We start from the raw sequence: 27,749 nt of genomic DNA on the forward strand, positions 1-27,749 counted from the left end.
AGCCACCACCACCTCAGCGTTGGCGCCATCCCCTCAGCGTTGGCACCATCCCCTCAGCGTTGGCGCCATCCCCTCAGCGCTGGCACCATCCCCTCATCGAGCACCCCAACCGCCTCCCCCATCCCCGGAGGGCTGAGGAAGGAGGGGAGGAACCCGAGAGCCCCCTCCCGGCCCTCGGCTCCCTTCCCTCCCCCTCAAGCACCGCCTCTCCCCGCCCGGCGACGCGAGGGGGCCGGCCCGGGCGGCGCAGGAGGCTCTCAGCGAGACGGCGGCGGAGCGGCGCCGTTCCCCCATTGCCCTGCTCTCTCTCGGCCCGGCCGTGTGAGTACCGCCCCGGCCCCCGCGCCGTTACCACAACGAAGCCGGGGGGGGGGGGGGGAGAAGGCGGCGGTTGCTCGCCCGGGGCTGCCGGCCCGCCGCGGTCCCTGCCGGGGGCCGAGGAAGGAGCCCGGAGAGCGGGTGTGTGGCGTTTCCCTTCCCCCGCCTCTGGCCAGTTTTGCCCTCAAATGCCATCTCGAGCAAGGTGGGGAGCGCGTTTCTGTACTGCTGCTGCTTATTTGTGTGTTATTTTATGAGGGAGTTCGCTGTCTCGCTACTTGGGTCGCCGCCTGAGCGACGCGTATGTGGGTGTCCCTCGGGTGCGTGCTGTATGGGGGGGCTCCTGCTGGCCTGGAGCCGCCGGGGTAGGCACGAAGTCAGCCGAAGCGATTCCTGTAAACAGCTCGTCTCAGAGTGTGGTAAAAATCATCGCGAGTTGCGTCTTTGTCATTTCCTCAGGGCGATGGTATTGTAGCCCAGGGCTGTGTTCTTCACTGCTGGGTCCCAGGATGGGAACCAAGTAGTTTGGAAGAATAACCAGCCACCAAATAACCAGGCACCTGTACGGATTTGTGTGGAAGCCACAGAAGAAGTAACTGTAAATCCTGGGCCTTCCCTGCCTGTCATTTGTGTGGCCCCTGCAGTTGAGCAGAATAACTGAATCCCTTCCCAAGTCTCTCAGCGAGGTGATACAAACAGCAACCTGTGTCGTGCTTGTGAAGCCCCGTTTGTTCTCAGGTTTCCACAACATATTAAGAAAGTCAGCACTTTAAAATATGTTATGCCTTAAGACATACTAAACTACAACTGAAACTATCTTTAATGCCTTGCTGAAGTGTTTCCAGTGTTGTTCTCTTGAATCCAATTTTTTAGAAGCTGGTTTTTGTTGTAGTATGCAAATGCTCTTATTTGTCCCTTCATACTACAAAACGTACAAGAAGTATTTAGTGTTTGCAGTTGGACATTTATATATTTATAAACCTTGTGGTTAAAAGTTTGCAATGTTCATGGAAACGTAGCAGGCAAGAAAGCTGCAGGTTGGAATGGTTATAACAGAAATAGGAGTGCTAAGTTTCTGTTGGAGCTCTGCGTTTTTCTGTTACAAGGTGCTCAATATAGAGCATCAAATGTGTTTTGTGCATTATTGCTTCTGTGGAAAAAGTTAATCTCTTTCTCCAGTATACGAAGCTTCTTGGTAGCGACTGATCACTGGAGTCAACAGTGGAGGGAGAAAAAAGTTGCACAGAAAGTGAAATTCTTCAGAGAAACTGTTTGAAGACTATAATGAAGTCATAGTTACTAGAAAATTAATCACCGGATGTTAGTTGAAGAATGGATTCATAAAATAGTCTTCAAATCGTAGGACTCATTTTTTTGGAATGCTTTGAGCTCTTTCAGTGATTTTTCTTAGTTGTTTTGTTGTGCTTGTGTTGTTCCTTTGTGTTTTCTCAGCCTAGATATTGCTTGGAATGGTGTGAAATGGAGAGCGCAGAAAAGGAGACAACAAGGAATTTGGGGACATAAATCTAGAGACTTGACCCAGCAGTACATAGAAGTACTTCTTCAAGGAGGCTTTCAAAAGCTGCAGTAATATCTCCTCAGATTTATGGGAAATGGCAGGCCGTTATGATAACAGGTGTACCCTCAGTGCTTCCACCAGAGCTGCTCTTTAAAGCATTTTTGTTCTTTGCTTTCCTGGTCTCATGCTCAGCCAAGACTGGTGATAGTAAAGGTCTAAAACAAGCCCTATCTTTCTTGACAGAGGTATTTCCCATCTAGCAGTCTGAACTGATGGTGGTGGTGGGTATTTTGCAGTGGTGGTGATTTGGTGGTGGGCATTTGGCAATCTTGAAGCATTTTATTTTAATAACATACTAAAGAGAATCCCAGGAAGCCCACCCAGATCATGATGCATTTAAAAGACAGCCCTACATTCCAGTATTTTACCTGTTTTTCCATAGTAAGGCTTCTCATCTGAAGAAATGAAGAAGTCATAAAAATATAATGCAAGAGGATCTCGAGAGGCCTCTACCTCATTTGCCCTGCACAGACTCTGAGGCAAAGTGCATGTACTGGGACTGAGCGGTAGTTGTTTAAGCTGTTCTTTGTCTATTGATTTAGAGACTGTACTAATGTACTTCCCTCTGCTCACCTGTACCAGTCAGTGCCTCTTCCTCTTGGATAGAAACATCCTCACTGAGAATACGTGAATTACATCTCATCTTCAGCAGCTGTGGAGAATGTGGTCCGCATCTCTTTAAGTGTGTGTGTATTTCCCCAGTGGTGATAACAGCTGTCACAGGTGTTTTTAACAGGTGTTTGGTGCATTGTGGGCACAAAACTTGCATTTAATTGATCCGTGTGGAAGGACAGCATGTGTATGATGTGGATGGTCAGCACGTGGATGAAAATGTCTTGACCTCTATTTGGGCTTTATTTTTGAGCCCTCGCTTCCCGACTGTGGCAGGTGAACGCCTGTATATTCTCAGCATTTTTGGCACACATCTCTACTGTTTGCAGTGAATGAGCCAGGAGCACAGAGCAGGCACAGGTGGTTTGTTACAAGGTGGGGATAATGGGGCAGTTATTGCACAAATATTGGTGATTTTTTTTCTTGTGTTTGAGTGGTGTACTTGCACCTAAAGGAAGAAAGACAGAATCCCTAGGCTGGTGCACCAGGGTGATATCTCGTGTAACCCCAGCCTTTTTGAGGTGGATTTGCTCAAGTTTTGCACTAAAGGAGGAGTTGTTTTTTTATTACCTTGCAAGCAGTGGACCCTTGCAGGTAGGGGGAGCAGTGTGTGGCAGTCAGCCCACGGGTGTGGGTGGCATCACTTCTCCATGTTCACAAGCAGGGCCAGAAGCTGCTGGTGTTTTTATCAGACAGCATATGATTCCTTGTTGTTTATTTTTATTCTAAGCTGCTTCTGTTCCCTCTGGGTTTGGAGGGTTTGCTGACGATTTTCCTGGGTTTCTCAACAGTAAGCAGTAGCAATGGCCTTGTTGCACAGGCATCATCGCAGTCATCGTTTAAGCTCAGTAGCCTCCAACCCAGGCTTTCCTCTCACGAGAATGAGGTTTATTAAGGAGCAAAACTAAACTAACCACTTCCCACAACATTTGCTAGGATGCACTAAGGAAAAAAAAAATCTCTTTGCTTGTTTCTTCAGCAAGCATGTCCTTGTGGCTGGAGCTGGTGTCTTTCCTTCGCAATCCTGAGTCCTCTTTGGCCTCTAGGAGAGCTCAGGAGAGATCTTCCCAGCAGGAACTGTGGCCTCCTCAGTCATCTGCACTCCTTTTGTTTGGTGGGAACATAACCAAGCAACCTTTGCTGGAGAACAGAATTACAGAATGAAGGACATGTAGCAGCAGGGAGCGTGTGTGAGAGTGAAGTCCTGAAGCTACAGGTCCACATCCCTCAGTATATTTTGGCTTTTCATAGTAGGGGAATGTTGTTTTTTCTTTTTTTTTTTGTTTGTTTTGTTTTGTTTTTTTGATCAAGTAGAACTATTTTTTTTCTTCTCCTTCTTGTACATTAACTTCAAGGCCTTTGCCCTGTGGTCATCCAGGGCTCTGTGGTGGTCATGTGCTCTCGTTTACTCAAACAGATGATGGCAATTGACTCTGGTCCAGGAGCTCCTAGTGCCCACTTGCTGAACTGAATCCTTGCTTGGGATCGGCAGGACACCCAGGACTTTCTGCTGGGATCCTTTTAAAGGATTCAGAGTACTGTGGAGCATCTCCAGTGGGTCTGCCTCTGTTTGTAGACAGACAGAATGCTCTTGTGAGGGCTGACCTGACACAGGTTTGAGAGTTAATAGACTGTATTTTACAGCCTGCAGAGAAAATGCTTTTCCCTTTGAGTATGCAGTGGAGAAAACCAGGGCAAGGAGGGGGGGGGAAGGAAAAGGGGCAGCAATGGCAAAATTTTCAGTGGGGAATTCCCTCATGGGAAATAGTTTCCTGTGAGAGATTCTTCCTCCTTTGCATGCTGTGTTGCTCTTGGTAGCAAAAACGAAACCTCGCATTCAAGAGGAGGTAAGTAGGGCTGGGTGTGCACAGCGAGGCATGTGGCTGGGGGCAGCTGCACTGCTTGATCTCGAACACATGGTGATTTTATCTGAGAACAAACTAAGTTTTAGTTCAGTCTGTTTTACATATTTTAAGATTCATACTTTCTCTGTTTTCTCTCTTATAAGCAAAACAAGCCCTCATAAGTTGTACTTTTCCAATCTTCTTAGAAATTTTGTTGCACCTTCCTAGACGCTTTCAAATTTGCTCACTTCTTGTTTGTGTCAGCCAAAAACAAAGGAGGGAGGGGCAGGAGAAAGAGGGGAAGGGCCAGCTTTGAATTAGCTTGCTTTTACATGGTAACTTGTTCACTGATTATCATTCTGCACGTGGAAGTTAGATGACGTGGTTAGCGTTTTCACCCTCTCCAGGTACACCATAGAATTCGGCAGTCAGCATTAATGAGGGATTAGGATCCCTGCCAGCGGGGCAGCAACTAGAGCCAGAGGATTTGGGAACATCCTAACCAACATCTGCCACTGGCAGTATAAAACTTTAATTAAGACACTTTAACCTTCCAGCCCCTTAGCTCTCAAACACTTGGTTCTGCTGTCTGAGATTGGGAGGGTGGGTCTCTGCTCTGGAAAGCTGGAAACTTCCAGCTGAAAGGGGAAGCAGCGACTGTGCAGGGTGGGAGTAGCTCTCTGGCTTTGTTAGTTCTGTCCAGATCGAGTACCAATAATATTTACGAAGGAAAGTTGATAACCTTCATCCAGAAGGTGTCTTCTTATTGCTTCTGATAGAAGGTTTCATGACAGGAAGCCACAGAGAGCATACATCTTCTGAAAATAATTGCAATGGTTATTAGAATTAGCAGTTAATGAGAAGTGTTTGGTCCTGTTTCCAGTTTACTGGGCTTTCAGGATTTCACTTGTTGGTTCTGTATTTTAATGAGTGTTCCCTTAGCAGAACTCTGTACTTCTCACAGACATAAAATGACATTCTGCCCTGTATAGAAAGGGCTGTGTGTGCACAGTTTGTTTATTAAATTAGACGTGGTTCATCAGCAAAATTGCTTATTCTGTATTGCTGCTGCTTGGCAGATTCCAGCTCCCTTAAAGACCTTCTGGCTGCGTGAGGGGAATAGGAACAAAAAAATACCATCTCTTCATCTGTTTCCTCCCATTTGTTTTTAACAGAAACTACAAAATTAATTAAAGTTTAGCTTGTGAATGATCAGGAGTGTCAGTGAGAGAAAGGGACCGATGTAGCGCATCTGTTTCCCATTAAGAAGAAGGCTGAAGTAGTTGCGGGGCTGTGCCAGAACGTGGAAGGAGCGCTTGGTGCTGAACTGACTGCTGCTCCTCAGGCACAGCAAGGCTGATAACTGCGTTTCTTCTGGTAATGGCAGTCCTTCTCCATTAATCAGTTCTGGCTCAGGCTTCGTGGAGAACTCATGGTTCAGCGATTTGTAAGTCACGTGAAGTGGGAAGATGTGCTCCTTGGCTGGTGCTGGAGGTGGGCAGGAGTTTATGGGCCCCTTGCTGCTTCCTGTCACATTTTGTCATCTATTCTCTGTCCTCTTGCCACTACCTGGAGTTAAATCCCTTCTTCACTCAAGAGGTTGTGTTCTGCAAAGAAACATCTGAGAAGTCTCGGTGCAACCACTGAGTATCTCATCACCTGTAATATAATCCTAGTTTACTTACACTTCCTGACAGTGGGTTACACAACGGAGTTTGATATTTCAACCTGTACTAGTGAGTCTGCATCCACCCGCAAACCTGGTGTTGCCTTATCCCCTTACGCTTCTGTACGTACAGCAGTGCTAACAGTGGGTCACATCCATGTGCTTGAGACAAGTGAAATATGCCACGTGCCCACTCTTACCTATCAGCCATAACTAAGCAATGTCACGTTACTGTCTTCTGATTCTTCTTCTGTGACGTACATTTTCATATATTCAAATGCATCATCCTTTTAGGAAGCTGCTCCAGGAAACCTTGCAGGAATTGGTATGGCAGTTGGGCATTGCAGGCTGTGCAAACTTGCCTGAAGCCAGGGATCCCAGTGAGTGACGTGCATTGGAAAAGTTTCCAAATTCCTTGTAGCATTTCAAGTTAAGGGTTCCCAAGCGTTTTATTCCTTTGTTCTGATGTTCTGCAAGGCTGTAGGTACTTAAAGAGTTTCTCTTAAGCCACCAAAACTGACATTTGCTTGTTTTTTTCCCTAGCGTTTTCAGGTTTATACAACATCTAACCTTATTAAATCTCTTCAGTTCTTTGTCTTCATGGATTTTAAAACCACAGGAGATTCCGTACCTTCTACTTTTGTACTGGCCTTTTTGTACTTAGGGTGCGTATTTCAAATCCCTGAAGCAGAGCAGTATTTGAGAAGTGGCAAGATAACTGAATGACGGTGACCTTTGAAAAATCTTGTGTTTTGAAATAATTTTAAGTAGAGGCTTTCTTGGGAATAGTCTTGCACTTTCAAAGCAAGCTTAGGAATTCCTTTTTCACCCTTGTTTGCCATGGCAACAAATTGTATGGGTTTAAGGGAGAGCACCTCTTGAAATATTCTTGTTCTCCTGCCTTGCCTAGTTGCTTCTACTGTCTTTGTTCTTGGTTTCCTTGAGTCTGAAGAATTTAAAATGCAATCAATAAATACATCAAATATATATATAACCTGTGACAGTAGGAGAAAAGTGCTTCTAGCTAGCTGGGAACAGCGGTCTGTGTTACTATTTCTGTTTTCATTGTATTTTTTTCTTTTTAGTTCTGTATATATCCTAATAAGGAGTGGAAACTGTCATATCCCCCCTACGACATACACAATTTTCATAGGATCTAACGCCGTGTGTTTCCATAAGAAGTATGACATGACAGGAGCAGATCTGTAGAGCATACCAGCACTGAGGACCTGATGCATGAATTTTTTTTAGGATGAGCTGTTATCCGGTCCTGTGGAGTGACTGGTAACTACTGGTGTGGGTGTGCTAGGTTAGTGCCTGGAGCACATGTTAGAGGTTAGTTTCATCTGAAACGAATCAGGTTTGCTTATTGTGCTACACAGCGCATTGTAGAGGACGGACTGCCAAGAAAAGCAGGCTCCTGATCCAAACTAAAAGATTAAGGCTGACACACCCTGCATCTATTACAGTTTAACCTCGGGAGCCATGGATCTTTGATGTAAATTGAAATTGCACCTCCTTTTCATTCGGAAAGTCCACAGTTTGGACCACTGCCTCAGGCAAGGTGAGGACCACTGCACAGACCCAGGGTTTCTAAAACAAAACCCAAAGCAATGATACAGAGAGGTTCTAGCTTAAAGGGACAAAACCCAGACGCTTCAACTACATGCTTGCTGTAGTTAAGGCACTGTACCATCAAAAGTGTTTGACAAATTCCTTGGGGATGAAAGTCTTGAAATCACGATTTTGTTCGTGTGAAGTAATGCTTACTGGCCTAGTAGAAGTACATAAGCCATGTACAATAAAGCAGAACCAAATTTCGTTATAAAACTAAACTATGGAGCTGTCCCTAGCTATGTAACATAATTAAATGCAGAATTATAAATGACAAGAGCTAAGAGAATAAAGAACAAAACTATTATACTGAAAGTGTGCTTGTATCTTTTCTTATGCTAACCTTTGGAAACCTTTTCTGGTGGTTGCAGGAGACACTTGGTGTTTCAGTATGGATCGCTTTGAAGATGTATCAGATGGTGAAGTGGATCATGCTTTCTTTGACAGTGATTTTGAGGAAGAGAAAAAGAAGAGTGAAGAAAATGGTGAATGTATAGAGAAAGAAAGTACAAAGGAAGTGATTCTTTCAGACCCTGATTTGATTGCTAATACAAAGGATGCAAACTGTTGTGAGGAGGAAAGCAAAGAGAAGCAGGAAGATTTGCAGAGGGATCAGTCCCTAGAAAGCAACACAGACCACCCAGTGGATGCTTCATCTTCCTCACTTTCTCCAGCTTCAGAGAACGCAGGTACATCTGGAACAGGATCTGCAGCAAGTAAGGGAACGCCAGAAAGTGTTCTGGCTGGAATCCCCAAAATAGTTAAAGAAGGTGAAGAAGACTATTATACAGATGAAGAAGACAGTAGTGACGATGGCAAAAAACAGAAGGTTAGACCAAAGTCTGCTAAGCAGTCAAACAACGCAAAAAAGGCTAGTAAAAAATACACTAATATCAGTTCCTCCTCCTCCTCTTCTTCCTCCTCTTCCTCCTCATCTTCATCTTCGAGCTCAGATACGGATTGCTCTGATACAGATTCTGATAGCTGTTTATCGGATTCATCACATTCTTCCTCAAAGAGGAATGCTTGTAGTGTGGCTCTTCTGTCTCCAAAACAAAAATTCAAGTCATCAATAAAAGTAACAGAAGGAAAACCAAAGCTTGGCGATTACCTGGAAGAGTCTGAAGACACGGTGACCGATGTAACACCTCTGTCAACTCCAGACATCAGTCCTATCCAGTCTTTTGAACTTGCAGCTTCAAACGACAAGAAATTAAAAATAAAAAGACAAGAAAACGTGAGCCAAGAACTATATGGTAATTTTGAAGAATTTAAGTACAATATAATTTCTAAAAACTCTGAGGCTGGGAAGTCCAATCTTACATGATTTATTTTTTTTCCCCATTCAGATTCAGAGTTTGACCGCAGATATAGTCGAAAAGTCTTGCATGATGCCATGGACCTGAATCAGCTTTTGAAAGGTGACTCTTACTTTTTTTCTTTTAAATAAAGTATGACATTTGTATGTTGTTGGGAGTAATACAGAACTGAGTTCTAATAGAAGGGAAGGGTTGGGTTTTGCCAGATGTATTGTAAAAATGTTTAAAGTTAAGCTATGTTGAACTCTTTGAATTCTCATGTATGAAAACAGTATTGCTTGTACAGTGGAAAGAAGAAGCATATGTAAGAGCCCATGTGGGTATGTGTATACATAGAAGTAAGATGTACAGTGAATTCCCAGGTAAGATTTGATTTATTAACAAATTGAATACTAGAACTGTATGTGCATTTTAACAAATCATGGCTTACTAGACAATGCCACAACTTATTATCTAAATTAAAACACCTTCCTGATAAAATGCTGGATTCTCAACCTTCAAAGTTGAAAGGTAGTCCAAAACCACATTATATAATAAAGAGAATTCACGTTTAATCAAGTATTTAAACTTCTAGTATCTTTTTGATAGCAAAACAGAATTATTTGAATTTTCTTATAAACTGACAGCCTTTTGAAAAATGATAAAGTTGGGTAAAGATACTTGAAAGAAATAAGATCTTTACTAAAAATTTGAGTGGTTACTTCTTGCTAAAAGAGTTACTTCACATTAAAAATAGACTCTGAGAGAGAGCTTTGTATCTCTTTTGCTACATTCATTCCAAACCTTTGTTGTATGGGTTGAAAAAGCGTTGCGTAACTTCATATGTGTATTCTAAGATCTACACGATGGTTTTGCTTTTATTTTCATTGCCCAAAGTTCTCAGTAGTAAGCTCTGTAGAGTAAAAGACTCAGCTCAAGAAATCTGCTGATATCAAATGAGGTAAGAATTTTATAGTCTGGTGCATTTCAACCCTAGTTGCTATATTATGGTAGATCTGGCATGATGAAAGCTGCTTGTCATTTTTCTTTACCTTATACCTTGCTAGACTGAGCCTGTAGTGAGGAAGGTTTCAAAATATGTTGCATGCATCATCTGACTTTCCTATGAATAGAGATAAGGATTTCACTTACATGGAAATTCAGATTGTAAGAACAAAGCTGGCCATCAAGAAAGGTAGAGCTGATTCTTGACTCTGGTAGTCCTTGTGCTGGAGCAACTCCTTCCTGCTAGAAAAGGCTTCAACCACTTGTCAAAATGTGATGTTAGAAGAGGTGTTGCTAGGCAATTGAAATGATGATGTCCTGCATCTTTATTTGTTTCTTGATAGCAAGAAGCTATTTAATGACTGGCGACTATGGAAGGATTCATCACATCCCTAAAACAAATGGGTCTTATAGCTCAGAATAAATATTCTCAGAGATGAACTTGTTTGAAGGAGGGAGGTTTTTTCCCCAGACTGAAAACCGGTTCTAAATAACAATAATAAAGATTGAGTAATGAGAAGCAGAATTCATACAGTCTGGCAGTTAATGTTCCTGATTAACATGCATATTACTCCCAAGTGCCTCTCCAAGTTGGCAAGCACAACATAGCTTAATTACTTTGGGTATTTTGAAGTTTAAATGGGGCAGGATTATTAATGGTGGAAAGTAACTCATCTGGGAAAATAGGAGCTCTGAATTAGTGCTTCCAGGTTTTTCTGTCCTTTTTTTGTGTGTGTGAATCACTTTCCCCCACTCCTTCCTCCTGACAACCTGCATGAAATGTCTGTGCCTATCCAGTTCTGATGAACATGACTTAGACTGTTCTCACTTGAAGCACAGTTCTGAGCGCATGAATCAGTGTTTAAATGATCATCAGGATGGCTCAGATTTGGCTTTAAAATATAATTATTTTTTTTTTTTCAGTAATCGATACTGATGGAACAGTTTAAAATTGTTTGTCAAGTGTAGCTGGGTCTAAGGATTTATGGCAGTTGTGTGTCTGATTTCTCAAGGTCCCCAGAAATTTGCAGGATTTCAGTGTCATCTGTTACTGTGATGTTTCTAGGAGATATGCAGTGATGCAGCAATTAATTTTTATACAAATCTGTACATTGGTGGTGTGAACACATGGGAAGACCTGAATCTCTTGTATTAGAAAATAAACATAAGAACAAAGAAAGGGTAGAAATCTATTCAAGGCTAATGATGTTCATACAATGAGTTCTGATCTAGAGCAGCAGTCTGGTTATTAAGCAGAGAGGTGGTTCGTGTATCTTCAAATATCATTCATTAAGTATTTAGATGAAAATTTGCAGCTGAATTAGAAATGAGCTACTATAGCTTTTCTTATACACCCTTGATACATATTTGTGCTCATAAAAATGGAATAGTTTGTAATAAGTGTTTGAAAAAAATCCACATTTAGACTAAAAAAAAAAACCCATGCCCTTCTGTCACCTAAAGCTAAGTTTCTATCTTGATAGATGTTAAATTTTAACTTATGCTATTGTGAATAATTTGAGATCTCACAGATAATATAATTTGTTTGAAATCACATGTTCTCCATGCCGTATATTGCTATTTGAATGCTTTTACGTGGGAAAAAGCTCTACCTGCGGCTCTACCACTGATATTTTAGAAATACTTTTAGTGACAAGAAGTGTGAATGAGAAACTGATAACGGTGAGTGACAATACTTGGTCGCTACATTTAAAAGTTGTCTTTGTGTGTGTGCTGTTACTGAGGTGAGCAGTAGTACTGCAGCTTGCAGCGAGGCCTCGATTCACCCCATGGAAAATAACTGAACTAGTTTTAGTCAAAATGGCAGAAACTTACTTGGTAACTGTAGCTGAGAGTGAACTGAAGATTATGCTTGATAGCTGGAGAGGAGCAGGTTCTGCACATTGCCAGAGACAAATAAAGCAATGAACGTAGTCCCTACGTTTATTGTGCTGGAATCAAGCTCTGTTCCACAGGAAAGGAAGCAGCGAGATGAAACGTGCAGTTTTTGGAGCCTCCTGGTTGTGTGGCTGCATTGCTGTGGCTTTGCAGCAGGCTGATGAAGGCAGAGCATGGGAACAGAGTATTCTTGAGAGCAGATGCAACATGAGGAAAGAGATAAGAAGTCGTAGAGCCCAGGTATCTGTAAGCTGCCATGCCAAGATATGGTGTGCACAGCAACTTTCCCCATGCCATTTCTGTTGTATGGAGCCCGCAGTCTGCAGCAGGAGGAGTCTTGGTAGAAACTGCATGCATGGTGAAAACAGAGGCTGTGCAGAGCAGACAGACAAACCTGGAGCGTATTGCATCGATTGCTGTGGTTTGTTCCCAAATCAGTCCTGCAGCTTTGTGCCACTCAGCTCAGAGCAGCTTGGAGGTGAGGTGGGAGGGAGAGCCCCTCCACAGCCCCCTCCCTGCCCCACGCATACTGAACCCTGTGACTGCAGAGGTGGGAGTCTTCAAAGCAGCCTGAGTCCTGGTGTAACCTAGGCCTAACTGGGCCATATTGTTCAGGTGACTGGAGTTTGATTGCTTATTAATTATCTCTGCATTGTGCATAAAGATTGTTAGGTGTATCCATGATACTGCTTTGGTAGCTCTGAATCCCTGAAGGGTTTAATTGCTTGTTGATTGAATGACTGTAGCATTGGAGCTGCGGGGCCACACTGTGCTGGAATTAAAATATCTTATCAATGTGGCCACGCACTATTTCAGTTATTCAGCGTTGATAAGGTTTGTCTTTTACAGACTTCTCACTCTTCTCCCCATCTGTGTGGAAAACATGTAGGTGTGATTCTGATTTTTGAAGTAGGAATGTAGTTCTTTGGTTGTTTCCTGGTTTTACATAGACTTTTTTTTATATATGCACCATTCTTTTGAGTAAATACTGTTTCCACGTTTATAATAAACGTTAGATATTTTAGAAAATTAGAGTAAGAACTGACTTGGCATTATTCAACACCCATAATAAGAAATGTTATTTGTCATCCTCTTTTTTGTACTTGTGTGCAGTCTGAACACAAGGAGGGAATGAAATATGCCAATGTGAAGAAATAGTATCCAAAATTTGTTTTTGGAAGTATTTACTTAAAGCTGCTTGTTAGAAAGATGGGAATAGAAATCTTGAGATTTTTCTGGTGCTCTTTTGCTTGATTCTATGTCTTGAACCAGTATCCTGCCTTATTTTAAGGAATTCAGATTTTCATAGAGTCGTTAAATGGTTTGGGTTTGGGTTGGAAGGGACCAGTTCCAGGTCCCTTGCCATGGGCAGGGACACCTCCCACCAGCCCAGGCTGCCCAAAGCCCCATCCAGCCTGGCCTTGAGCGCCTCCAGGGATGGGGCATCCACAGCTTCTCTGGGCAGCCTGTGCCAGTGCCTTACCACCCTCAGAGTGAAAAATTTTTTCCTCATGTCTAGTATAAATCTTTTTTAGTTTAAGACCATTCCCCCTTGTTTCATCATCGTCTGCCCCAGTGAAGAGTCCTTCTCCATCCTTTTTATAAGACCCCTTTAAGTATCAAAAGGCTGTTACGCAGACGAAGAGATGTGTTAGGCATGGATTGTGAATTAAGCAATCCTCCATTTTCATTTCATTATGCCGCAGACTTACTCTCAGGCTTTAGACAAGTCTTTTAGTTTCTGGAGTTTAGAATTCAGAGTGGTTGGGCAAAAATGCTGTATGTATCTTTATCTGAATTTACACTGGGTATGAATACAGTAGTAATGGGATTGCAGAAGGTATTTAGAGTACTGAAGATTTAGTACTTTGTGTTTTCTTCTTTGTAAAATGGGGTTGATGCCTGCTTATTTTACAGAAGTGTCTGTAAGAATTAGTTTGTAAATCCATGGTATTAGCTATTATTAACCTGAGGAGGTGGTGTGACAGGGTAAGTAGGACATTGGGCCACAGACTGAAGACTGAATTCTATCCTTGAAGCTCTCACTGACCTGTATGCTCTCTGATGAATCATTTTGCCTCTTCTGTGCCTTAGATTTTCTATTGTGAAAAAAATTATAGATCACTCGCTGAAAAGCACTGTGATGTAAATATCATTACTGTGAAAGTAAAAGCCCCGTGTTTCCGAATAAAGCTATTGTAGAAAATTAAATAGCAGCTTCAACTGAACATGTAGCAATTGCTTTAACTTCTTGGCTATAATTTGTGGAATTTGTCTGTACCTGTATATTTGTTCTTTTTCTTATGACATCAAGAATAAATAGCAGCCCTATTTAAGCATACATTTGTAAATAAGAATGTTTTTACTTGAAAAATCATATTTTCTTTTTTTTCAGAAAACATCAAACCAGGAATTCTCCAAAATCTTTTTTTTTTTTTTTTTTTTTTTAAAATATGCAGCATGAAATAATGGATAGACAAGGAAATATTTGCACAGAAGTACTACAGGGGAATAGATTCCGACTGAACCTATTAGACGTTTCTGAGGAACTGTGATTTAATCCTTTCATATCTTTCAGATTTGTCACAGATACGGTAGTGGAGCAGTATAAAACAAAACACCAGGCAAACTCAAAAGTGTAAGCACTGAAGCAATTTAATGCATTTTCCTGCTGGGATTGCAAGAGAGTGAAAGATGCACGATTTTAATTTTAGCCTTAATGCCATTAGGAGAGCTGTATCAACCTGTCCTAATGCATTTGACTTGCTAATTATCATTTGTATTTCGTGTAAGGTTTGGTCTTTTTTAATCTGCAAGGTCGTTTCAATGCTCACAAATTGAAAGCAATAAACAGCTTGTTTATTGCTTCAAAGAAAGTCAGGTGTCTCTCCATGGAAACCAGCTTTCATAGAAATCCCATGAATACCAGAGAAATTTCTTTTACGGCTTTTCAGCAGATGAGAAGTAGCACTGTGCGCTGTGCAAGTCTTTACGCAAATGCTACTACTTGTTTACTCCTCTCTCCCAAGTTACTGGTTTACGGTCCAGATAACAATTAAGTGGTCAGTAGGGATTTAGATAAATTACTTATTACTCATTGGTAGAGTATGAAGATACAGATAAATCATATTTAATTGTTTTGAGACTTGAGGAGAAGGACAAATTGCAAATGCTTCAGAACCTTAAATCATAACCCAAAGCTTTAGTTTTGCCTCACGTTATCACTGGCCACTGCAGAAACAGTCAGGTAAACCATTCAAACACTTCTGTGTTGTGATTAAACAGCAGCATAGATATGTTGTTGAATAAATCAACAAAAAGGTTGCACCTGGTGATCTTTTGAGGCCCCTTCCAACCCAAGCTGTTCAATGATTCTACATTGCTCGAATAACTTTTGAAGCTCAGATGCTTGGGTTAACACTAACTGTACCTGAAATACTTAATAGCATTTAAAATAAATGCATTTACCTCTTACGTGGGATCTTGACTCGTGTTGTTGTTTGTTGATGGTGAATTCTCCCTGTTTTTGTAGGCTTTTGTTGGCTTCACATAGGCTTCTGCTTCTGTTCCTGTGAAAGCATGGCTTTCATTGCCATGAAAATTGAAGCACATTCAATGCATATTGGACATCAATTCCTGATATAAATCATATAATTTTGTGTCACAGTAGGTGAGCAGGGAATAGGAACGTTTGACAGTGTAAGTAGTGTCTTATAATAGTGCGGGTTGGTCAGGTTTTCAGCCAGGTGGCTTGAGAGGAAACTATTGCTGCTGGTAATGATCATGAGTTACAGGGTCAGAAACCTCACTGCAGGCACAGTTGAACACTTCTGCCAAAAGTGATAGTTTGTGACTCTGACCACAGAAATAACGTCACCACTGCTTCAGGAAAACTTGCAGAAACTTTAGCTTGCTGCTTTATTCGATTGCTCCTGTGGCTGATTTGACCATAGTTTAAGAATCAGGGATTTTATGAATGTCCTTTGCATTCTCCTTGTTTTGTTAGGCAGAAGCACTTGCTATATATTTGTGATTGTCTTTCAGGAAGTTATGCAGTAAGCATTCTGTTGCTAATCTTCTTTTTTACTATTGTTATTTTTTTAATAAACTTAAACTCTACTGTCACAGGGTTCCTGAGGAGAACAGTGTTGCAGTTGCTGTGATTTAGGAAAGGATACAGATGAGCTTCCATCAATTAGCGGTTGTTTTGAAGTGGTATTTGAGGCTTAAATTCTTTGTTAACAGAGCTTAACTAAGTAAAACACAATTCTGGTTTGTTAATTCTGCAGCTCAAAGAACAACAGAACAACAACTCTTAGTGTGTTGACTGATCCAATGACCTGGTGAATTGCAGCACCTTTGCTGCAGAGAGCTGCCTGTGAAATTTCAAAGGCAGTTCTTCCTTAGGCCATGCAGAAGGTTAGCTATAAAAAGATCTGTTGAGGAACTGAAACAAGTAGTGAGGAACTAGAGACTTTCAGATTAATCCTTTCTCCCTAGCCTCTTGAGGAAAACTTGCTGCTGCACTTACTGTATCCGGTCTGAAATTCGGTGCAAAATTTGTGAGTCATCTAAACTCTTGCTAAGTTGTTGTATTACAGAGATTGGGTTTGGGCAGTCCTCTGCTCAGGCTTCGCTAAGTAACTTTGCAGCAGAGTTCTTGTGGTCTTAATACTTTAATGTGTTGTGTTTTTTGTTTTTTTTTTCAATTTGTGGTTTATTTAATTCTGTCATTGTTAGCAAGCGTTTAACCTCAGGTCTAGTCAGAAAGCTGTTGGCAGCAGTGAAGTTAATAATGTGTGTAATTCATACCTGTTTATTAGGAGTGTACACTCTCCACCAAAGTATAGCTAGTTGCCTTATGGAGAATTTAAGCAATCATTTGCTGGTGAACACATGAAACCAGTATTTCTAAGTGTCCCAATTCAAAATGCCATTACTTTAAATGGAGTTTGACTAGTTCACACCTTTCACAGAATTTGGAATTTGCACAGAGAACTATTTAGAAACTTAAATGTCTTGTGTAAGAGACTGCATTAACAATAACATTGGGGTAAAAAACGGGGTCAGGACAACAGTTGAACAACTGTTCAATCTATGAAATGCAATGGATGTAAGGCAAAAGATGACGTGTCTTTTATAGCTTTGTAATAAAATTATCAATTATGTAACTTGGCTACATGTGATATGTAATAAATGCCTTCTTCAGGTGGTTGTACAAGTCACTTTCTACCAACTGTGTACTGCAGTGCTAGTTTTGCGTGTTCCCATAAGGATATTTATTTTTTTTTACACTGAGAAGTGTACCACTGCTTGATGTTACTCTGTGAATTGTGTGGTGCTAGTATTTTCTGTGTATTTCTTCTTGTCTCTTGTAGGTTTATCTGGATATGAGTCTTACCCCAGGTTTGTCTCCCCAAACGGATTTGATAGCTGAACTAATTTTCCTTTGAATAACTTACTAAATTTTAAAGACTTTTATCAAGACACTTATTTTTCCTTAATCTGTTGGGTGGCACGCTTGATCTGTGGTATTTTGCATTGTGTCTCGGATTTGAGGTGACTTGCACCTTCTCTTGACTAATAAGAAGGTATTTGCTTATGTAAACGGCCTTACAGTTACGGTGCCCTGCGGGTAGTTTCTGCATACCAGCTAGCATACTGACGGGGCAAAGTTACTAATGTCCAGAGGGATTCTAAAACAAACCTACTTGGATTTTGATTTCTAGACACTGCTTCTAACTCTTTTAAATAAAATGCAATAAATAATAACAAATATTTGCTGCATCAGGTCTGCAATGAAATCAGTTGAGATACTGCAATAACATTTTTTTCAGTTTTCTTCCAAAGTAAGAACATGCTCATCATTTTCTGAGGCTTTAAGCTATTAATGGCTGCCTCCAAGTCCCTCACCCCAAAATTGCTGACATGGAAGTGTTTCCTGAGGAAATATTGTCATGTGTCTGATTTCTTCTTTCTGCTTTGCTCAGAGCTTCTGCTTTGCATGTGCTGGGCTTTTAGGGGTAAGAGTGAGGGAAATCTGGAGGCACTGGAGTAGTGTGGGGTGTGGTTTGAGGAAGGTTTAGGAATAGGTCAATAGCTGAGCTCTGGTGAAACCATGATTAAATATAACTACCTCTGGCTGAGAATGAATCTTGCCAGTTGTTACCTCATCTTGTGAATGCGCAAGTCTGTTTGGCTGCGTATTTCTAGGTATGCATTCTTTGCTTTTTGTCTTGAAACCCCATGTACTAGGTTAATGCCTGTTTTTAAATTGCCATATCCTAATTATTTCTTCTTCTGCTACATTTATTTCTCTCCATCCATTAAACTTAATTTTCATCTTTCTCTTTGCAATTCCCGCACCAGCATGATGTAGCATCACTTCAGGAGCAAAGGATCAACAAAATCACTTCAGGAAATGCATTTTGTGCCTCTGAGTCTTGCTTCCCCAATGTCAGTTTTCTATCTTAACTACCGTTTCTGTTCTGCTCCTCATCTGAGACAGATATTTAAAATATCTTTGGAACAAAGCGTAAATTGCTTTCCATGTGCAAACATCTAAATATTCATTTATAGTATAATTCTTGGATCTGTGAGTTATTTCTAGTCCTGGCTTTCTGAAGCTGTGTTTCCTATTGACTGGAAAACTTATGTTTGTGTTGGTACCACAGCTGATTCTACTGTCAGGATGATTATGTGCAATGTTAGTGTGGTGCTGTGTAACAGTAGCACCATTAGCATATATATCTGTGTGTATATATAATTGCCTATTCTGATTGCTGGTGCCATAGTAACTACAATAAATATTTGAGGATGGAAGCTTGAGTGTATTGTGTCAATGCAGAAATGGTGCAAGCATACTGGTGATGGTAGAGGTTGGGGTGATCACAGTGAAAGGGTATCAGGAGCACTGACCATATAGAAAAAAGGACAATGCCCATTTAAGCTGATTTACATTCTTATTCCTAAATAACAAATATATTTATCACAAATACAGAATGTGTGTATACTTCTGGTGTTCTTGCAGCAAGTTCAGTTGCTCTTTGTATCCATTCAATTCCTCTGAATTACTTGCTCTACATGGGGAGAAGGGGGTTGCTAGTCAAAAGAAAGTAGTTGAATTTTAAAGGCAAAATTAGACTTGATTTTTTTTGTGGTGAAACTTGTGTAAAATTAATGTATTGAGGACAACAGAGCATCCCTGAAAAATCCTGAAATGCATAAATGTGGAATTCAAATGGAAGGAGGGAAAATGTACCAGGGCTTTTCAGGCCTGTAAATAAATCCTAATAATAGAACACAAGTTTTTGCTTCTTAAACCTATTCTACTTTTTGCCATTTTAAAGCTTTTCTACAGTTGGAGAAGAAGGAAAAACAAAAAATAACCTTTGATCAGCCACCTAGAGGAACAAGGAAAAACTATTCTTTCACAAATGAAGAAGTTAGACAAATCGATCGGGAAAACCAAAGGCTGTTAAAAGAACTGTCCAGACAGTCTGCAAAACCAAGGAGCAGAAGTACCACCCTGAAAAAGTCGGCTCTGCCACCTCCTAAATTGTACCACAGCGCCCTCAACAGGCAAAAGGAGCAGCAAAGGATTGAAAGAGAAAACCTGGTGAGTTCTAAGAACTGCTTTGGATTGATAAATCGAGGACTGTTTATTGTCAGATATATCATTGCTAAATACTTACAAAACTGATCAGGCAGCACTCCTAGCTTTGCTGCAGTCAGTCTGCAGTGTATTCTCATTACCATGCTGTTTGCGTAATTGTTCAGATGCTCTTTTTCCAGATGAAAAATAGGTTTTTCTTTATTTGAGCTTGCTCTACTTGAATGTAATTCAATTTAAGGGGAATTTTTGTTTACGCACTCATAATTTTGGATAGCAGTCTAATTCTATTCATCCTACTCCATGCGTTATGATTACTAGTCAAGAAGAGGCTTGCAAAAAATAAAGCAATCAATATGATAGCATCAAACCCATTATATTTGGAACAGGGAGGATACCATGTGAATGTCAATTTTGGTTTCTAATAACTTTATAGCTATCCATTTTTAATATTTTTAGCTCTCTGCTTTTCACATTATTTGAATGTACGTGGCAATCACAATAACTTATTTTACTGAAAACCAGAAATTCAAACTAATTTATAAGGATATTAGCAGAGCTGACAAATAATGCTAGTTTTAATAAGATTTTAAGTGATTGCATTGTATTACAGGTAATGACATTTTCATATCATCTAGTTGTTAATTAATGTCTTCTAAAAGGAGATGAAATGTAGCTAAAGAAAACAATTTTAAAAAAAAAACTTTTCATTTTCACTAAAAAAAGTTAAAGAAAATTTATAGTGGAAGCACTATAAAAGAGCAAGTGGTCCTTGCTCTTTTACTAGGTTGCAATTTCCTTTTATATGAATAGGTAAAGATTTCAACATGGAGGAAGCCTAATTGTCCTCTTCAGAAAAATCCATTACATTTTAGTTTTTCCATCATAGACATCTCAGTAGTTCAAACTTTCAAAGTGGGAAACCATAGATTACAAGTGACCAAAAGAACTTCACACACTGAAGGAATTTGGCACAAATGTGTATTATAGATATATACTCCCCTCCCCACAACGAGAAATATCATATGTTTTTCAGCTTCAGTGGTTTTGAGGTGGTAGAAGGGCTTTCCTCATACGTTGTAGATGGTTGTTTTTTGTTGAAAGTGCTGGAAGCAAGACTTGCTCTTCCATATGCACCCTGATCATCAGAGTGGATTCTTAGGTTGTAGAGAAGTGCTGCATCAGCCACATACCACCTGGAAGTAATATGCAATATTGATTTGATGGTTGCTTTGATATTAAAGTACATAATATTTTATAATACACTTCTCTTTACTCAAAGCCACACACTTATTTTGTTTTGAAATATTGCAACATTTTATCCAAGAATGTCTTGCTTTTACAAGTTCTGGATCAAAAATTCAGCACAGGTAAATACTGCTAGTCATTTCACATCTATAACCTACCAAACTAGCAAGATCAGTGGTGGTTGCTTGTAGTCCAAAAAATAATATCCTTTGGTTACTTAATCATTTATGCTTTTGTTGTGAATCATTTACTGCAGGGACATGAGTGCAAATGTTTAACTTCAAAATAATTCCTTAGAATTTAGGTTAAAATGTCACGCTATTTTTAAGCAGTAAAAACACTTGGTCTATTCGTTCCACCAACCTCAGGATGATGCATTTTTTTCTTTGAAGAATGATTCACTAGTGCATCTTAACATTTCACTTGACACTGCTTTCACATTTGAGCAATTCTGTTTAAACACACACACACAAAAAGATTAAATTACATGTGTACCTGGAGCAGCGCAGTTGTAACATACTGTTTATTTTATCCCCTTTGTTGGATAATAACTTTTATAACTTCTTTTCCTGACATTAATACCTTGTCTAGGCAAAACTCCCTTGTTCCACTAGTATGCATGTGGAGCGATGCCTTCATTTACTGTTAGCAGAAAGGCAGCTTGATCTCTGGTGCAGGCATTTGGCATCGAGGCTGATGCAGGGAAAGCAATTCAAATATTAGAAAGTCACAGAGAAATCAAAGCACTTTACTCTCCAGCTTTGTGAGAGGGGTCAAGGAGATACAGGGAACGTAAGTTGCTCCCGCAGACTGCTGGGAAGAGCTACAAAGGAGAAAAAGACGCGTTGCTCTGAAAAACAGGAATTCTAAGTCAACGATTTAGCTATTTATGGGAAAACACAGTTAGCAAAAGACATCTGTTAAAATGAATATCACGGTTTTGTACTTGCTGCTTGTGCCCGTTTTGGTCGCTTATTTGAGCTGGCAAGACCAGAGTGCGGCTCTTGCCAGTAGAGGACGCTGCTGACTGAGAAAACATCCTACTGCCGTGCCTGAAGGTACTCCCAGCCCCGTCTCCTCTCCGCTGGGGAGGAACCTACTACACACGACACACGTGTCCATATTAGACACACGTTAATCACGATTTCTGCCAGTTAATCGTGATTTCTGCAGAGCTTCACGGGCTGGGAACTATGCATAATTTGAACTTTAATTGTTTATTGTGTGATGCAAAATCTGTACTGCTATATAAAGGTGGGTGTTTGGAGGCCTTTAAATACAGATATGCAGCCACTGCACCATTTCTCCATCAATTCATCTACACTTAGAAGTAATTAAGGTCTAAGGGTTGGCTTTTTTTGATTTTGTTTGCTTTATTAATCATCCGACTAGGATGTAGATGTGTTAGATGACCAAAGTGAGCTAAGCTACTGCATTCAGCCCAAGTTCCTAGGGGACAAGTGACCTTTGAAGCTTACACCTGAAGTTTAGTGGAAAAGACGGTGAATGTGTAGTGCAATTCTGCAATCCTAGCACTAAAGCTGTAGGCTTTTTGTGAGCAAAACTGTTACGGTCTGCTGATTCCTGACCACTGCTGTGATAATTATAATAAAGACTGACTAATTGCCAGGTTGAAGGAAGGTTTTTGGTTATTTAGCATGCTACTCAATTTTGTGGTTTTTCCTTTTTTGTACTCAAGGCTATCTTTGTGTGGATGCCAACTGCAGGCAAGTGTGCCAGTTGTTCAGTTAAAGACTTTTCTCTCGATTGAAGAACTTTAAGAGGTTTCTCTCTTAAAAGTACTCGATGGATGATGATGTCTAGAGTTTGTGAAGTGAGCTAATTAATGCAACTGAAGAGTTGAAGAAAATTGCAAATCCTTGTGCTAAGAACAAAAAGCTGTCCCTGAATGCACTGTTATCTCCTTCACCCTCCCCCACCTGGACTCTGCAAAGGGACAGTGTGGTCACTAGTATGAGTGACATTAGAGGAGGCATAATATAAATAAATTTGAACAGCTGTCAAGGCACACTGGTCAGCTGGTCAGAATTCAAAGGAGGTGAAACCGAAGCCTTCACGCATTTAAAAAGCAAAGTAAAACAAGAAAAAGTGGCATATTTAACCTTTTCTCTGGACTCAGTTTGGGAGTGCTGTGTTTTCAGTATTTTATCTCTTCAAGATATCTGTAGAAAAGTATATGCTGAGTTTCTTTTTTCTTTTTTCTTTTCCTGACAGCATTGGAATTAGATCTAGTGTTCTGCTGCCCAGAGCTGAACTAAGAGCATTTATCTTAGCCTACCATATAGCAGCTATCTTTTAGCATAGTGTCAGGTTCCTTTGTTCCCCAATTGTTGGCAATGTGACATTTCCTTCTGTCACTGACAATATGTATTTTAGTGTCTTTACGGATACTAGTCTGTCTCCAGATGCCTCGATTTACAAAGAATTATCCTGTTCCTGGAAGATAATCATGCAGGAATGCTTTATGGGATTGCACCTTTTTTAAATCATTATTCTACTTTTATTGTAAACTCAGTATCATAGTAAGAGAAGATGATGGAGGGAAATAGAAGCTTTGGGAGGCTTTTGGCCAAGCTAGAAATTAATGATATATCATTTTGCATGGGAATGGGGAGTATAGTAGTGAAAATCATTGACTTGCTGAATGCTAGCCTAATCTTGTTGAGCTTGAATTAGGAGCTCTGAGCAGCTGCAATGTCGTTAAGATCAGCTAATGGCATCCCTGCAATGTATGTGCCTGTTAATCAGTTTTCTTCTTAAATCTGATCAGGAACATGTCTTTGTTTTGAAACACCTGGATTATGTCATGTGATTTGATTCTTTGCTTATTAAGGTCAGTGACAAAATTTCTATTACTTTCGTGGTGCAGGATTAAGGCTACAGAGATTTAGCGCTTCAGAACGAGGCAAGTGGCAGTGTTCTGCAATCCATTTCTCAAAATGCTGTTTTAACGAGAACATAATGAAGGAATTAGCAGATTTAAATGGGTAATTGAAAATGAATCTTATTTGTTCAAGGTACTCGTACAAAGCAATTCCTTGGTTAAAGACCACAAGGCTTGCTAGTAAAAAAAAATACAGGGATTGGATTAGTTCTGGTTTATGGATCTTGTAGGTCAGGGCTGCCATGTCAGTGTGTCGATGAGTTCATTGCTCTATGCAGCAGGCCCTTCTCCAAGCTACAAAAATTATAACCACAAATAGTGTTTAAATTAACATGCCCTCGGTACAGTACTCAGCAGAGGGTAGGGGTACCACAGGAGCTGTTCTCTAGTTCTCTACAAAACTTTTTCTTAGAACAGGGAGGGAACCACTGAAGCACCACGTAATCTATATCTGCTCTTCTCATATCTAAGGATTGTGTGAAGTCCAGTTCCAACCTGTTCAGAAGGTAATGTTGTATTAGTGCTGAGAGTGGTCTGCTTCTTGCTTTAGTAATCAGGACTGAATGCTTGTCGAAATACAGGCATAAAAGTAAAAGCAGGAAATTGTATTTAAACTGGGGTTAAACAGGCATAAGCAAATATGTGTTGAGAATTGAGCTTGAAATTACTGCAATATCGAGGTATGCAAATTCTGTGAGGCTGTTACAGTTGCAGTACGGACTTGAAACATGCTTGACCTTCACAGGAAAAAGGATGTTGCTTCTACAATTCAGTTTACCCATTTGTGAATGAGCTGAACACTTTGAGAGCTTCAATTTTTAATACAAAATAAACAAGTAATCTTTGCAAGTCTATATACATGTTGGTATGTTAGATGGTGATAACTTGTGTGCAAAATGTGGGATGTAACAAGTCTACCATTTTGTCTTCTGTAACTGGCTTCAGTGAAGAGCTATTTCTAGCTGAAGTTCTTCCTTTGACTTTTGCTTACTTAGGTATTTCCACTTGACTGTGAACTGGCTGGCACTCGATGCAAGCACTTGTGACATATTACGTCCGAGCCAAAATGGCTTGTCCTTTCTCTTGCGCACACTGCAGGTTTCCAGTCCCCATGCATAAACTACCAAGAGCTTGCAGATTCCTATTACAGTTAGACAAAGACAACTGACATCTTGTGAATGCTATTCCATTTACCAAATGATTTTCTGTGTCTCTTTTTGTTCTTCTAAAGCAAACAAACAAAAGCAGACAAAAAAAGAACCTATCATCAGAAAAGAAACCTGAACAGGACCTGTGGGCAGATGAAGAGGGGGAAAAAATCATTTCATGCAAAGTGCAGTTTAATGGTTAGGCAGGTTCTTGATGTCTACCACTTAAGTATGCATCTAAATAATACGTTCTTAATTAGTAGAGGTATTTTTAGTACTTTGGAGATTTGTGTAATTGCAGTTTGCATTGTCTCTCATTAATAAGATGCATGTTGTAACCCTGATGATGGTTGTGTCCCTGCCAAATGTGTGTAGGCTATCACTTCAAATTAAGCTAGCGGAGGGAGTGTATAGATCTGTGAAAAACAAGCACTGAAGGCTAGATGTATTACAGATGTCAGGTGGTTGATTGGAGGCTGTATGTAGCAAAGTTCTTCTGATTTTTTGCCATCACAAAGTTGTTTTCTTTAGAAAAATTATGGAAAAATCTTAAATGAATGCATCCTGTTTCAAGAGTAAGTAGTTAGGAGGTATGAGAAACTGTATCTTATAAATACTATGTAAGTAACTGTTTTGATATGATGTTTGCTGCATGAGTGCCATGGTTAATCTCAACAAGCGGAAATGACGTCTGTGACAATTTCAACTATAACCTTGTAAAAGTACATTATGGATAAAAGATGTACATAAAATCCAAAAGAAATATGTAATTGTGCTTTTCTTCTTACAATTACTTTCACAGAACTGAGGTCAGTAGTTCTCTCTGGGGAACTGTTCTAAATATGTTTGCAAAGCAAAAAATCAAAATAAAACAAACCTCTCATCCTCCCCCAAACTTACCCATCTCTTCTTCTAGAGTTAAACACAGTAGGAATAGAAGAGCTCATCTTGTCGTCTGCCACCTTCACCAAACAGATGTCATTTCAAGTTATCATGATGTGCAGTGTACTATGGGGTACCAAAGATGTACTCAACTCTGTCTTTTATTGCAATGAGAAAAGTATTGAATGTGAGCAGAATAGTGTGTCACCAGTGGAGTTAATTGTGTTGGGAAATGCTAAAAACTGTTGGGTTTATTTTTTTCAGTTAAAATAGAAATAGCAGTCTCTGAATGTTTTTGTAGCTTCTTGTTTGTTCTTTTTCTTGATGATGCTGTTCTTTGATATTAAGGCTTTTCTGAAGAGATTGGAAGCAGTGAAACCAACAGCTGGTATGAGACGTTCTGAACAATTGATGGACTATCAGCGCCAGATGAGCTATCTAAGTTCTTCACCATCTGTAAAAAGAGGAAAGTCTCCTTTCAGCCAGCTTAGCCCTTCCAGTAAGTACTCTGAAGTTGCAGATTCTAGCATTTCTTTACAGGTGTTTCTCTCATTCGTAATTCAGAATTACAAGGCATTTATTATTAAGAAAAGCAAAAAAAGTTTTTCTGATACAGAGATGATTAAATTGTTATTGTTAATTATACCAAAAATATGGTGACTGAGTTGTTAACTTAGCATTCTAAATTTCTAATAAATCATTTTGCTAATAATCTTTGCCAAAAAGGTGAAAAAATCACTGTTGTAAAAAATAGTAACAATAATAAATAAATTTCAGGTTGCTAGTGCTTTTTATTGAAAGGACAAAGCAAAAAAAAAAAAAGGTTCATATTGTTATTTAGAAAATGTAAATCTACTGATAATAGCTTTGTTTCTCTTAGAAATTGCATGCATTTGGAAGTAGGTCATGTATCCTCATGGATCCATCCCTATGTCAGGTTAAAGAACCACTGCACTATGGCATGTGCTTGATTTTTTTGTTCTGACTATTTGCAAACAACTCATAATGTTGGTTTTGGATTGAATTTAGAAATTGTTTTGTTTTTTCTGGAAACTGTGGTAATGATATTTACAGTAATATACGATGAAGTTTTCTGATATACCCAGTGTAAGCATTCTTACTGTTTTTTTTCCCCTTGTGGGTTAACAGGAGGCACTTCAAGAGCATCCACTTTACCAAGTACAATGAGCCAGAAGACTGAAAAAAACACTTCTGATCCATCTGGTGGGGCATTACAGAGACCTAAGCCCACTAATGTTCGTGCTGCTTGGTTATAAGTGTGCTACGCCTCACATTCTGAGATGTTCCTCGGATTTCTATTTTTAGTGCTTTTGTAAATTCTATGTGCAAAAATATTCTATGCATTGTTTAGTGATTAAAAATGCATTGTATATGGTATAATTGCATATAAAATTGTTTTTATGCAAACACTTTCATTTCAGTCAGTGTTTCCTGTGAGAGGAAGTATTTATGAAAGAGGAAGAGGTATTTAAACAGAATAGAAATCATTAATTATTATTTTATTGTCCGATTATAAGTGGAATTTGTATCCATGACGTGGAAGGACAAAATTGCTGCACGATAGGACTTAATTCCTAAATTGTCGCTTTTCATCCTGGTTTCAGGTAAGTCTTCTGAACTTTTAGGTCATGTTCATACGACTGAAAGAATCTTCATTTTACAGCAGCATTGCAGGATGAAAAGTGGATTGTATATTCCTGCATGGTTAATTAGAATACCGAGGCTGCAGAAGGTGTTATTTTGCCATGGTTGCAGATCACCCCAGGTGATGAGCGTTTGTTTTGTACTCCAAAACGTGTCTCTTCCAGAGAATTTTAGAAGTTGTATTGGGACCTTTGCGTAGGAAAGAAGCATATGATGGTATTTGAACAACACTGGGTAACAGAGACTGATGTTTGAAGTGAAAAACAGTTTCAGATTGAATCTAAGAGTAAGTTTTAGATACTTCTCAAGCTAGAGAACAGTAAGCAAAAGAAGTATTTCATGGCCCTTCTTTTGCAGACCCATCTCAGTGGGGAGATAAAAGCTTGAGCTGCAGGAAGCTTCAACATCTGCTTTTGAAAGCAACTATTAATCGCTATTTGAAAAAAAAAAAAGT

At 39.8% G+C, this 27,749-nt stretch overlaps 1 protein-coding gene across 2 annotated transcripts; it reads left to right on the top strand.

Moving 5' to 3' along the window:
• The first annotated feature begins 232 nt into the window (after positions 1–232).
• Positions 233–27,749, top strand: CFAP97 (cilia and flagella associated protein 97). 2 transcript variants are annotated; one of them, XM_032186384.1, is made up of 6 exons: positions 233–321; positions 8,005–8,889; positions 8,983–9,054; positions 19,185–19,453; positions 25,979–26,129; positions 26,780–27,749. In XM_032186384.1, exons 2-6 carry the CDS (start codon positions 8,025–8,027, stop codon positions 26,905–26,907), a joined length of 1,485 nt encoding a protein of 494 aa, XP_032042275.1. In that variant the 5' UTR covers positions 233–321; positions 8,005–8,024; the 3' UTR covers positions 26,908–27,749. The 2 variants fall into 2 exon arrangements, with proteins under 2 accessions (XP_032042275.1, XP_032042276.1); XM_032186385.1 differs by lacking the exon at positions 233–321 and adding an exon at positions 462–523.

This window comes from Aythya fuligula, chromosome 4 (genome assembly GCF_009819795.1).
Source record: "Aythya fuligula isolate bAytFul2 chromosome 4, bAytFul2.pri, whole genome shotgun sequence".
In the NCBI taxonomy this organism is placed as follows: Eukaryota; Metazoa; Chordata; class Aves; order Anseriformes; family Anatidae; genus Aythya; species Aythya fuligula.

Coding starts and splice junctions, on each gene's coding strand:
- CFAP97 (XM_032186384.1), top strand. CDS start 8,025: ATGGATCGCTTTGAAGATGTATCAGATGGTGAAGTGGATCATGCTTTC. Junction 19,454..25,978: donor GGATTGAAAGAGAAAACCTG/GTGAGTTCTAAG, acceptor TTTGATATTAAG/GCTTTTCTGAAGAGATTGGA. Junction 26,130..26,779: donor CAGCCAGCTTAGCCCTTCCA/GTAAGTACTCTG, acceptor GTGGGTTAACAG/GAGGCACTTCAAGAGCATCC.